This window comes from Epinephelus moara, chromosome 24 (assembly GCF_006386435.1).
Source record: "Epinephelus moara isolate mb chromosome 24, YSFRI_EMoa_1.0, whole genome shotgun sequence".
NCBI classification, from domain to species: Eukaryota; Metazoa; Chordata; class Actinopteri; order Perciformes; family Serranidae; genus Epinephelus; species Epinephelus moara.
Genome location: NC_065529.1, coordinates 842,248 through 855,847, shown reverse-complemented (window position 1 = coordinate 855,847; position 13,600 = coordinate 842,248). Strand labels below are relative to the sequence as shown.

Genomic DNA, 13,600 nt, shown 5'->3' with positions numbered 1-13,600 from the left:
AAAGAAATCAAAAGTAATCAGATAATGATCCGACAGCGAGGGATTCTGTGGAAAGACTGTTAGGTTATCAATTTCAATTCCATACGTCAGAACTAGATCGAGGGTATGGTTAAAACAATGAGTGGGTTCATGTACACCCTGACTGAAGCCAATGGAGTCTAATAATGAGATAAACGCGGAAGCCAGGGAGTCATTATCAACGTCAACATAAATGTTAAAATCGCCTACAATAATACCTTAATCTGATTTAAGAACTAAACTGGATAAAAACTCTGAGAATTCAGATACAAATTCAGAATACGGGCCAGGAGCACGGTACACTATAACAAATAAAAGTGGCTGCGAGGTTTTCCAGGTCAGATGTAAAAGACTAAGAACGAGGCTTTCAAATGAATTATAATCTAGTTTAGGTTTAGGGCTGATTAACGGGCTAGAGTTAAAAATGGCTGCAACTCCCCCTCCTCGGCCACTGCCTCGAGGAATGTGGGTATTATTATGACTGGGAGGAGTGGACTCACTTAGACTAACATATTCATCTTGACACAGCCAGGTTTCAGTGAGACTGAATAAATCAATATGATTATCTGATATTAATTTGTTTACTAACACTGCTTTTGACGATAGAGACCTGATATTTAACAGTCCGCATTTAATTCTCCTGTTTTGTCTTTCTGTCACAGAAGAGGTTTTAATTTTTATGAGGTTGTTATGCACAACTAATCTTTGTTTAATTTTAGATTTAAATAATTTAGGTGGTCGGGGGACACACACTGTTTGTATAGAGCTATGAAAACTATGACTGGGTAACTGCACTAGAAGCTCAGAGAGGTGTATAGGACTGCGACTATGAGTCCTGATCTCAACTCTGGGTTGTCAGGGATTTAAATTACTAATAAAATTTGCCAGGTTCCTAGAAATGAGAGCAGCTCCATCCGAAGTGGGATGAATGCCGTCTCTCCTAATGAGACCAGGTTTTGTATTTTTGTTTTTAACAATCTTACTGAATCTACGTTTAGCTTTAGCCAGCAGTTTTGGCAAATTTGATTCAATGTCGCCCACTCTGGCCCCAGGGATACATTTGACTATGGTCGCTGGTGTTGCTAACTTCACGTTCCTCAGAATAGAGCTGCCAATAACCAGAGTTTTATCCTCAGCGGGTGTGTCGCTGAGTGGGGAAAAGCGGTTGGAAACGTGAACAGGCTGGTGGTGAGCCGTGGGCTTCTGCTTGGAGCTACGCCTCTGGCTAACGGTTACCCAACCTCCCGGCTGAACAGGCGTTACTGGAGGACCGCTAGCAGAGGCTAAGGCTATGCTTTGTGGCTCCGCATCGGCTACAGGGGGCTGGCTAACTACCGCAGCTACTGAGTGATTTTCCATGGTGCGGAGCCGCGCTTCTAATTTACTAAGCCTTGCCTCCAACGCAGCAAATAAGCTACACTTATTACAATTACCACTGTCGCTAAAGGAGGCAGAGGCATAACTGAACATTTGGCACACCGAGCAAGAAAGAGCAGAGGGAGAAGCCATCGCTAACTGTAAAGCTAATGTAGCTACCAAGGCTAGTAACGTGCAAACAACAGCTAAGAGATTAGCAAGAAAGTCGTAGAAAGGAGGAGAGCTATAAGTGCTTAAACAGAACCAGTGTGGGTTAAGACTTGAAGTAGACGTTAAAGCAACTGAAGTGAGAAAGCAGAAAGCAGACTAGTAGAATTCACCAGAGCAGTACAGAGACGCTGTCACAGAAACACCGGAAATGGAGACGCTGTCACAGAAACACCGGAAATGACACAACTCGCTTACCGCAATACGTCAGCATGTCAGTTAATCACTGATGTACATAGGCCACACACTGTGTGTGTGTGTGTGTGTGTGTGTGTGTGTGTGTGTGTGTGTGTGTGTGTGTGTGTGTTCATTTCTGTCTCTACATGGTCGCAGTTCTCCTCTGCTCTCTGTATTGCAAATGACAGAGTTCCGCCCCAATGTGCACACACACACACACACACACACACACACACACACATGTGTGGCAATGCCTGACGTGTCATGTAGTTTCCCCACTGACTTATAACGGTCACGCGTGCACACGCACGTGTACGTGTGATGACTGCTGCACGCCGCGTAACAGTTATGCGTTTTTTGCGAACGCATGCATAAATGCATGAAGATAATAGAACATTCACTAGCAAAAACCATGCCACAACAATATGTCATTTAAAGGTTTAATGGAATACAGGAGTTATTGAATGTTGAGAATAGATGAATGGATGTGGGTGAGGTAGAGGGAAGATGTCATCTGTAGGCTGGTCTGGGGGGATGTATTGAAGACCGGGCGGAGGGAGACTCAGTGTGGGGGTTCCGTCTCAGGCATATGTATCCACCCAAGCTGATCACTGGCCCCCTGACAGTGCCTAGAATGAGACATGGGCAAGGTGTGCACCGGATTGAATAGGAAGGAAGGGGTGAAGGGATGAGGGGATGAATGGATGAGGGTAGGGATGAGGTAGGAGGATGATGGGATGAGGGGATGAAGGGATGAGGGTAGGGATAAGGTAGGAGGATGATGGGATGAGGAGATGAAGGGATGAGGGAAGGGAAGAGGTAGTAGGATGAGGGGATGAGGGTAGGGATGAGGTCAGAAGATGGAAGGATGAAGGGAAGGGAAAGGGAGGGTGGGTCGAGAAATCTTGAGGCAAACAGGGTAGGATGGGTTGACCCGGCATAAGTAGGCTTGGCAGGTGATTAGAGGTGTGGTTGTGGGTTGACCCGGCATAAGTAGGCTTGGCAGGTGATTAGAGGTGTGGTTGAGGCGTGGTTCTGCTCTAGTGGGGCGGCTTAGCTCAATATATCACAACAATCGTTCATTTTGTGATGAAAGCACAAAATTTGGCAACGCACCCTGGTTGCCGTAGCAACCATTTATTCAATAAAATTAATCAAAATATTTAAATGATTCATTACAATATTTTAAAAATGTATTAAATTAAGAAAAATACAGTTAGACACACTCACAGTTCACATTAAATTAAGAACAAGCGCAAATTCGCAATAGCTGCGACCTCATACATGCATGCATCCACACAACATGCATACACACAGCCTCAAGAAAAGCAAAATTTTCATTTTGAAATGCTTAGTATAGCGCCACTTATGAATGAATCCTGGTCATTTTTTCTGGCATAGTTACTCATGGTCTCTACTTGCAGTATACAAATTTCGAAAATTTTTGGTCAAGTACTTTTAGAATTATTCAAGAAAAGCTTTGTGGACCGACCGACCAACCAACCAACCAACCAACCAACCAACCAACCAACAGAGCGACCTATAGAGCTGCTGGTTGCAGCTAAAAAATACAGTTAGACACACTCACAGTGTCTCAAACACTTTCTACCCCACCACCACTACAAGCCAGCTAGCCAACTGCCAGCCAACTGCCAGCCAGCAGCAGTTGCTTCCTGCAACAAGCAGTGCAGTGGACTGTCCATCAAGGTAAACATTTTATTTCACCTGTAACTATGTAATAAAATATGTTATTTTTAGGATGTACACATTTTGAACATCATAGGTAAAGGCTAAACAGAAAAACAATCAATATAGGCCTCAGTAGAAAACATATAGAAAATGACATGTAAACGTGTCTTACCTTACCGGTGTGGTGCCATGTTTGTTTACCATTTAGCTAAGGCTGCAACCGGTCCCATTCCTTGCAACAGAGACATTCCTCTTCTGTGGGCACTGGGGCACAGCATTCACAGGTACACCACCAATCTCCAGAGCTACGCAGCCTTGCAGCAGCCATTCCTCCTCTCTCGTCCTCTACCTGTTGTGCCTCTCTCTCTCTCCTCCTCCGTTCTTCAATTTCACGAAGCTCTTCATCAGTGTATTCTGGCTCAAATAAATAAGGGCGGCCACGGGGCGTCGGTGGCTAAGTGGTAGAGCAGACGCCCCATGTACAAGGCTGTTGCCGCAGCGGCCCGGGTTCGACTCCAGCCTGTGGCCCTTGCTGCATGTCCTTCCCTCTCTCTCTAAGCTGTCCTCTAAATTATATTTGTGGCACTAAAAACATGAAACAGCACCTATAGGATAGCCAAACCATTCCATGCCAGTAACCACTGGCAGCCATTTTTGGTTGGTTGGTTGGTTGGTTGGTCGGTCGGTCGGTTGGTCGGTCGGTCCACAAAGCTTTTTCTTGAATAATTCAAAAAGTACTTGACCAAAAATTTTCAAAATTTGCATACTGCAAGAAGAGACCATGAGTAACTATGCCAGAAAAAATGACCAGGATTCATTCATAGGTGGCGCTTTACTAAGCATTTCAAAATGAAAATTTTGCTTTTCTTGAGGTTGTGTGTATGCATGTTGTGTGGATGCATGCATATATGAGGTCACAGCTATTGCGAATTTGCACTTGTTCTTAATTTAATGTGAACTGTGAGTGTGTCTAACTGTATTTTTCTTAATTTAATACATATTTACATTTTTAAAATATTGTAATGAATCATTTAAATATTTTGATAAATTTTATTGAATAAATGGTTGCTACGGCAACCAGGGTGCATTTTCGCGATGCCCCAATATCCAGATTTGTTTGAAATATATCTACCAACACATGTACCAAATTTTGTGCTTTCATCACAAAATGAACGATAGTTTAGCTATGCCGCCCCACTACTCTGTTAACAGGTTAATTACATTTCACTAGCAAGAACCACGCCACAACAATATGTCGTTTAAAGGTTTAATGGAATACAGGAGTTATTGAATGTTGAGAATAGATGAATGGATGTGGGTGAAGTAGAGGGAAGATGTCATCTGTTAGGCTGGTCTCGGGGGATGTATTGAAGACCGGCGGAGGGAGACTCAGTGTGGGGGTTCCGTCTCAGGCATATGTATCCACCCGAGCTGATCACTATCCCCCAAAAGAGTCAGATTTAAATTGAACTGATTCAAACATGAGCTTGACGGAGATCGTTAAGATTGTTGTGGATGTAGGAGCGATATGCTTGGGATGACCAGCGGCCTAGGACCTGAATGGTTTGGTCTGAGATGCCTAGTCTGGCTGCTGTGGATGCTGCGCCGATGCGGAAGGAGTGGCTAGAATAGAGTTCTGGAGATACGCCTGAAATGCATAGGACTTGGTGTAAATGTTTCTGGAACCAGAATTTATTGGCCATTCTTCCTGTTTCAGTGAGAAAGAGTGGGTGTTGAGGTGATGCCTTAGCAGCATACCTGGAGCTGATGTATTTGGTCAGTGGCTCGTATGGGCTGAGATAGGATTCGAGGCGGAATAAGTAGATAAGGAAAGAAACTCCCAGCTGATCTGTTTTGCTCCTTCGGAGCGTGAATATGAGTGAGTCAGCAGTGTGGATGGTTATGTCAGATAGACTGGGGTTATGAGAAGGATTATAGACGGATGAAGTCAGGGCAAATTCGGAGCACCTCAGGAATCCGAAAAAAGCCAGCAGAAACATGGATTCTAGGGTTAGGTCAACCATAGGAGATATGTAGCCTGAATGAAGGGAGCGAATGCAGAGGCTGAGAAGGTCTGAAGTGAGTGGCAAGCGCCTAGCTGGGAGAGCCGGTTCCTGTTTACGCAGGCCTTTTATTAACATAGTAACGTGAGAATGGGAGGTTGAAGGACAATGGAAGCCAGTGACTAGTTTGATGAAGAAGTTGATTCCTGCTAAGTAGGTCTGGATGGTGGAGGACCGTATTTTTTGGATGGAATGAGCATGGGTGATGAAATTGAAGATGGACATGACGTCCAGAGAGGGAAAAGGCAGCTGGTTGGTGGAGTGATATGCCTTGAAGCAATTCCAGACAGTTAGGTAGGCTGAGAGTGTGCTTAGGGCGAGACTGTTAAGGATGGCTTCTTGTGAAGCGTGAGAGAGGTTTGACAGCTGTGGAGCTAGCTGAATATTGTGGCTGAAAACGGTGGGATAGGTGTTGGGTGAAGATCTGATTCTGGGGCCAAGTGTCTGAATTTCTGAAACGAGAAGCGAGACAATGAGTCAGCAATGCTGTTGTGGTGACCGGGAATGTGGGCTGCCCAGAGGATGAACTGGTGTTGAGCTGAGAATAAGGTGAGTCTGCGCAGGAACTGCATGATGGCTAAAGAACAAGATCGACCTTTGTTCAGGATCTCTACGACTGTGGTGTTATCGGAGTGGATAAGTATGGACTTCCTAGACCATTCGTGCCCCCAAAGAATGGCAGCTATTATGATGGGATACAGCTCGTGAAGCGCAGAGGAAGGAGAGCGGGACTCTGGGGGCCAAATGGAGGCGAACCATCTCCCTCCATAGTAGCCGCCAAAGCCTGTGGAGGGAGCTGTGTCTGTGAAAAGTTGAATGTCCTCAGGCTGGGTGATGAAGTCGTCGTAGAAGAAGGAAATGCCATTCCAAGAAGATAGGAAATGTAGCCGCATACACATTTCCATTTTGCAGGCATCGTCTAGAATGACCCTATCGTGGAGAGAGGGAATGGCAGCAGCCTTAGACAAAAGGATGGACAAGAAGGATTTAGCTTGCGGGATTATGCGGATGGCATAATTGAGATGGCCAAGGAGGGCTAACAGCTGGCGTTTGGTGCATCTGTCTGCTAGGAGGTAGTTTGACAGAAGCAGAGCATTAGTGAGTGTATTGAGCCCATGGCAAGGAGGTGAGGATGGTGGAGAGACGACGAGAAAATCGTTGAGAAGATGGAGAATGTAAGGGAACCTGTGGTTGTTAGTAAGGATCCAGCATAGGGCTTCTGAAAGAGAATCGAAGATCTTAGGACTGCTTTTGCAGCCAAAGGTAAGGCGCACAGAAAAATAATATGCCCCCTTCCAGCAAGCGCCGAAAAAACGCCAGAAGTCAGGATGAATGGGCAAAACTTTGAATGCGCTGGTGATGTCTGCTTTAGAAAGCCAAGCTCCACGTCCTGCTAGCCGAATGAGGGTGATGGCATGGTCAATGGTTGCATATTGTATGGAGAAATCCGGACTGGGAATGACACTGTTGATACTTGGAATGTGTGAGCCGTGTGGGGAAGATAGGTCCATAATTAGCCTCTTTTTTCCAGAGTATTTGCGAGTGGCAACACCTATCGGGCTGATGCGGAACAGTAGAAAATGAGGAATATCGAACAGGCCTATCATGAATCCTTCTTTGACGTCTTTAGCCAACAGGGTGTCGACAGTGTGGAGTTCTGCAAGAGCAGACTGGAGGTTGTGACAGACGTGGAAAATGTCAGGGAGAACTGCCATACCGGGATGAAAACATGTGTGAAGCCAGCAATGAGAAAATGAACAAGCTGTCTATCAGGATGGTCTTGTAGAGCAGTGGCAAGGACATTTACCTGAACAGGGGTGCTGAGGTGCTGTACAAGTTGGTCTGCTGCTGTGGTTGGATTGTGGTGGCAAGTGCTCCTGGCATGCGCACCGCCGCAGAAGAAGCAGACATGCAGGAGGCGGCAGTTGGAAAGTGCGCAGCCCAGGTGGTTGAAATTATTGCACACCATCCTGCCGTAGGGCCATGTCGAGCACGATAGATAGATAATCATCCAGCTCTGCTCTCCATGAGGGAAATGCAGAACAGATAACGTCACGGTAGAGAGAAAAAGTGAAGGCAAATTCTGTGGGGGTTAGGTCTTTAGACTGTGAGGCTAGTGAGTGGCGGAGTTGCACGGAGCCGAAGTTTGTGTGCACTTCCCTGAGCTGATTAGTGTCGATGACTGATGGCTTAAGAAGCTGGGCTAAATCTACGTAATTACCAGTGAGAATCTGTTGGCGTAGTGCAGGAGAGACAGGAGAAGGGCGATAAACAGATTAAGCTGGCTGGGCAGGTGGTGCTGCTTGCCGGTACAATGAGAAAATACATTTGGGTGATGGGGAAGGGATGGGGTGGGGATGGGGAGGGGAGGGGGAAAGGATAGACCAGTTGGAAGTGAAGGAGGAGGCTGGAGATCACCGAGTTGGTTAGCCTGTAGTGGGACCCCTTGAGTTGCTGACTGAGGCTCTCCTGCTGCTGCATTGGCTATTGCAGAAAAAAGAGGAGCAGGAGCCGTGTTGCTGGGAACGGCTGAAGGAAGGGTAGAGGAAGGGATGATGGGATGAAAGGATGTATGTGCACAGGGATTTTGTGAAGCCTGCGAAGACAGGGATGAAAATAAAGCTTACATCATCTGAGAGAATTCAGGAACAGAGGTAGCAGGCACAGGGGGACATACAACCTGGCCCCCACCAGAGGGGGCTGACTGATCTCGAGAAATCTTGAGACAAACAGGGTAGGATGGGTTGACCCGGCGTAAGTAGGCTTGGCAGGTGATTAGAGGTGTGGTTGAGGGATGGTTCTGCTCCCGAACCTAAGTTAACAGGTTAACTACATTTTTTGTCACGCGCACACGCACGCGTACTATGACACACGCAAACTACATCATGAGTAACAAGAAGATACTTACTGTACTTACAGCGTGTGCACGTCCGTCTGTCACCGTTGGAGAAATGTTGTTGTGTCCACACACACGCGCGTTCGCACTTTTTACAGTTTATCTTCATCGTGCACACCAGTCCACATGCATGAAGGCCTTGAAGGTCATTTTTTCATGCTCCACATATCTGGAACAAATTCCCTGAAAACTGCAGGTCTGCTGCAACTCTCAGTTCTTTTAAATCAGGGCTGAAGACTTTTCTGTTTGCTGCTGTCTTTGATTAAATCAAATCTGAGCCTTCTTCTTCTCACACTGCACTGTAACTTTTGTTCTGTTTTATCTGTCTTCTGTTTCGGTTTTATTTCTGTCTCCTATTTAGGTTTTAATTCTAACTTAACTGTAGTTACATTAATGTGATTAATGTCTTTTTATGTTGCCTATTGCTTTTACTTGCTGTATATTTTATGTAAACCACTTTGAATTGCCATGTTGTTGAAATGTGGTATACAAATAAACTTGCCTTGCCTAGTGAGCTTTATCATAATTTATTTCAGTCAAATATTTTCTTCCAAAATTGGCTGATATTGAAGAAAATACAAAATTAGGCTTCAGACTTTCTGTTCTTCTTTTGCAGTTTGATCTAATACATTTTTTTTTAATACACACACAAAAAAAACATGGTAACGGAGGGATTCGATCCCATAATGTTTAGACTGTAATCCTAGCACCCTACCCAATAAGATAGCTCTGCTCTCTGTGGTAAGGGTACAATAAATATTCCATGCAAATACTTTCTTCCACAATACTAAAAAAAACTGTATCTAGGCTACTAACTTTGTGTCTGTGTTTTTACAATTAGCCTACATCTAATAATAATACTTCAAAAAAAAAATATAATTATATATGTCTGTATAGAATGTATTACTGGCTCGATGGCACCATCTACTGGATTAAAATGGAACACAGAAATAGAATGAAATGGAAAAGGAAACCACGTGAGGCGTTCATGCATGCGGACTGGTGCGCACGATGCAGATAAACTTCCAGTTGCATAGTATCAAAAAATGTGAACGCACGTGTGTGTGGACACTTAACAACATTTCTCTAACAGTGACAGACGGATGTGCACACGCTGTAAGTACAGTGCGCATCTTCTTGTTACGCGTGAAATACAAAAATCATAACAACGCACGTGCGCATGCACGTGTACCAAAATTTACTATGTAAATCACGGATGCACACACACGTTGCTGCGCGTGTGTCTGTTTATTTTGATATGGATAGGACTTCATACACACACACACACACACACAGACACGTGCGCACACATGCACACACAGACAAGGGTGAGCACCAGGGGTGGGGCTAGGGGGTGGCTACTTGGGCTCAAGCCCCGGATGTTTTCTGAAAATCCCTGAATGTGAATTTTACTTTGGAAAAAAAAAAAAAAAACGTCTGGTGAGTAACGTGCAGTACGATTTAGCTCCTTCAAAATTTCGGCAGAGTGTAATGATGTGCATAAACTGTATGATCCCGATTTGTGGCCAGAGGGTGCTTTTGTTCGGCGCTTTTACGAGGTGCGTAAACCCAGGGCCACTGTGACTGCTGGCTCAGCTGGGGTCGTTGTGAATGAGCCTGGGGTGTCGGTCACAAAGTAGATATGACTGTGTTTATTTCTCATGAGAGTCGTCTCGGACATAATGCTGCGGACAAGGCACGGCGACTTGTCGCTGACAAACTCTTTGAGGAAACTGACATTCTTTGTATGCAAGAAACTTTTCTTGCTAAACAAGATCTGGACAAGCTTAATTCTGTTAATAGTAACTTCTATGGGGTGGGGGAGTCTACCACAGATTTGAGCTTTGGGTTGGTTCATGGCAGAATACCTGGCGGTGTGGCCATAATGTGGCATAAAAAATATGACCCTCTGATCAGTGTGATTAGATTGAGTGTAGACTGGTGTATTGCAATAAAAGTTTCTTATAATAATAATGGGTTTATACTTTTAACTGTTTACACACCCTATGAATGCCCCAGTAAAGGGGATGCACAAAAGCTTGCTTTTATTGGCTCTTTTATTGAGGAAAATGAATGTACCCGTATTTATGTAATGGGTCATATGAATGCCGATATCTCTGATAGGAAGTCTGTGTTTGGCCAATGCTAAATTGAGTTTTGTCATGATAATAAGCTTTTTTTAACTAGTAAGATCCTCTTGCCGACGGATAGCTATACATATGTCAGTGAGGCTTGGAATACAACATCTTGGCTAGATCATTGTATTAGTACAGCTGATGCCCACAAATGTGTAGATAAAGTTGAGATTTTGCATGGGCTTGCAACAACAGACCACATGCCTGTCTCCATTATGCTGAATGTAGAAAACATACCTGCATTGACCACTAATGATAATCAGGTTAATCATGGTGAGAAAATTGAGTGGGCTAAACTCTCAGAGAATGACCTATTATTATATTATCATGACTTGACTGAGAAGAGCATAGGGAACATTGAAATTCCATATGATGCTATAATATGTGGTAGTATTAACTGTGGTAAGTCAAATCACAAAGAAGAACAATGTGAACTGTATGACAGAATTGTGCAGGGTCTGAATGAGGCTAGTAAACCGTTCATTCAGAGAAGGGCAAAACAGCATAATTTCAGGCCAGGCTGGAATGAGTATATGGATGAACTTCACCAGCAAGCCAGAGAAGCCTTTAAAAATTGGATAATTGCAGGAAAATCAAGGCATGGACCTGAGTGTGAAATTAAAAAGCAGGCTGTCACTCGGTTCAAATATGCAGTACGTTTTATTAAAAGGAATGAACTGACTCTGAGAGCAAATGCACTGGCTAGGAAGATGCAACAAAATGATGTTAAAGATTTCTGGAAAGAAGTCAAGATTATGAATCATAGTAAAATACCTTTGCCCTCTAGTATGGAGGGGGTAACTGGCAGTGTAAATATCGCAGAATTATGGAGAAGACACTATATGGAGCTTTTTAACTGTGTCAAAAGTGATTTTGTTGTGTTTTTATTGTTGGTGATGTTTCCCATGATAATGTGGTCATTAGGCCTGATGATGTCAGTTATGCCATCGGGAAATTGGCTTTAAATAAATCCTGTGGCCTTCATCAGATCTCTGCAGAACATTTGAAATTTTCATGTCACAGAGTTTCTGTATTACTTGCTTTGTGCTTCACGGCAATGCTGATGCATGGTATACTACCTGACTCCATGCTCTCAGTCCTGCTGGTGCCAGTAGTTAAAGACAAAACGGGGTAGATGTCCAGTACTGACAACTATAGGCCCATTGCTCTGGCTAGTGTATTATCAAAAGTGATAGAAAGAATCTTGCTGGATAGGTTGGATGAATATATTGTCACCACAGATGATCAGTTTGGATTTAAAAGTAAACATGGGGTAACACTTCATAAGTCAGCCCGCGTTTTAGAGTGTACCTCTCGCCCACTTTCCCGGGAGTTAGCGTATAACTCCCGGGAACTTACATGTACTTTCCCGGGAGTTAGAGCATAATTCCTCCCAGTCACTTACCACATACTTTCCCAGGAGTTAGAGTATCCCTCGCGGTCACTTAGCACATACTTTCCTGGGAGTTAGAGTATAACTCCTCCCGGTCACTTACCACATACTTCCCCGGGAGTTAGAGTATCCCTCGCGGTCACTTACCACATACTTTCCGGGAGTTAGAGTATCCTTTGCGGTCACTTAGCACATACTTTCCCGGGAGTTTCCCGAAACTTATGGTTTAATTTCCTCATATGAATCTGTATGAAGTGCAGTAAAAACAAATGCTTTTGCCCTTTGCTCATGGCAGTTGATTCAGTCACTTTTATGTAGCCTATGTGTCATCAGGCAATTTCATCCACACTCCAGGGTTTTAACATTTATGTTTTGTTTACATTTCATTGAATGAGTTTGAATTTGAATATGTCAAGAAATGGGTCTATATTCTGCGAATTGCCTAATTAACAGGCAGGCTGGAGTACAAAGCAAACTTACCTCTCTCAAGTGCACATCTATGGAAGTCTTGTAGTGTCATCCGAGGACAAAACACAAACAATACAGTCATGTAATAATATAGCCTACATATATCTTAAAATACATCATATAATGAATGTAATAATATAGCCTACATATATCTTAAAATACATCATATAATGAGTCATGAAAAGTTATAAAATGTTTTTATTTAATTACACAGAAACCACATGGTAGGTGCTGTTCTCACATCTACAGCGTACTTTCACCAAAACTTACAGGGAAACTAGCCAGTACTTTCCACCTAAGTAAATACTAACAAAAGAGACCGGGCTGGATTATGAAGTTTGCACTGTTTGCCTGTCCTTAGTCTGAAAGTACTAGGTAATTTCCCCAAAACTTACAGGGAAACTAGGCAGTACTTTCCACCTAGGTATAAACTAACAAAAGAGACCGGGCTGGATTATGAACTTTGCACTGTTTGCCTGTCTTTAGTCTGAAAGTACTAGGTAATTTCCCCAAAACTTACAGGGAAACTAGCCAGTACTTTCCACCTAAGTAAATACTAACAAAAGAAACCGGGCTGGATTATGAAGTTTGCACTGTTTGCCTGTCCTTAGTCTGAAAGTACTAGGTAATTTCCCCAAAACTTACAGGGAAACTAGGTAGGGATGCACTGAATATTTGGTAACCGAATATATTCGGCCGAATATTGCAAAAAAACACACATTCGGTATTCGGTGGAATAAGTTAAAAGCAAGGCCGAATAATAGCGGCGTGTTTTGATAACGCAATCAAACAGCGTGCCGTGACGGGCGGAGTGAAATGTCGGCAGTGTGGCGATCCATCCGTCACCACACTCGCATTTGCGACTAAAAATAGTTCTGAGCAAGCAAAATAGGCTTAAATCATTCAGCACGCTATGCGAGCAGCCTCAGATTTCAACCAGCAGCAGAAACGAAAGGCGAATCCCATCGGTTGTATTCCTGTCAAATACGGCGGCCATCGGCTTACCGGCGACTGTTCTTTACTTATGAAGGGACTTGTCAGGGGAGGAGGGTGGCTGGTTGATTCTTATTTTATTTATTTTATTTTGATCCCCCCTATGTTCATCACTGATTGATGCTGTTTTTGAAGTATGAATAAGTCAATAAGTAATTTATTCCATTGAAATATCATTGATGTA

The 13,600-nt window shown here is 43.7% G+C and overlaps 2 protein-coding genes and 1 long non-coding RNA gene across 13 annotated transcripts in view; 2 read left to right on the top strand and 1 right to left on the bottom strand.

Moving 5' to 3' along the window:
- The window catches only part of plekha6 (pleckstrin homology domain containing, family A member 6), a 277,398-nt gene that overhangs the window by 177,522 nt on the left and 86,276 nt on the right, over positions 1-13,600 (top strand). The window lies entirely within an intron of this gene.
- LOC126386432 (uncharacterized) lies at positions 4,667-7,818 on the bottom strand. Its single transcript, XM_050038787.1, has one exon. It carries the CDS (start codon positions 7,244-7,246, stop codon positions 5,906-5,908), a length of 1,341 nt encoding a protein of 446 aa, XP_049894744.1. The 5' UTR covers positions 7,247-7,818; the 3' UTR covers positions 4,667-5,905.
- LOC126386448 (uncharacterized) overlaps positions 12,676-13,600 on the top strand; it is a 1,476-nt gene continuing 551 nt past the window's right edge. The window contains exons 1-2 of the long non-coding RNA XR_007569501.1: positions 12,676-12,798; positions 12,924-13,079. This is a non-coding gene — a long non-coding RNA (uncharacterized LOC126386448). The remainder of the gene's footprint in view (positions 12,799-12,923; positions 13,080-13,600) is intronic.

Excerpts from the sequence above, each read along its gene's own strand:
- LOC126386432 (XM_050038787.1), bottom strand. The coding sequence starts at position 7,246 with ATGGCAGTTCTCCCTGACATTTTCCACGTCTGTCACAACCTCCAGTCT.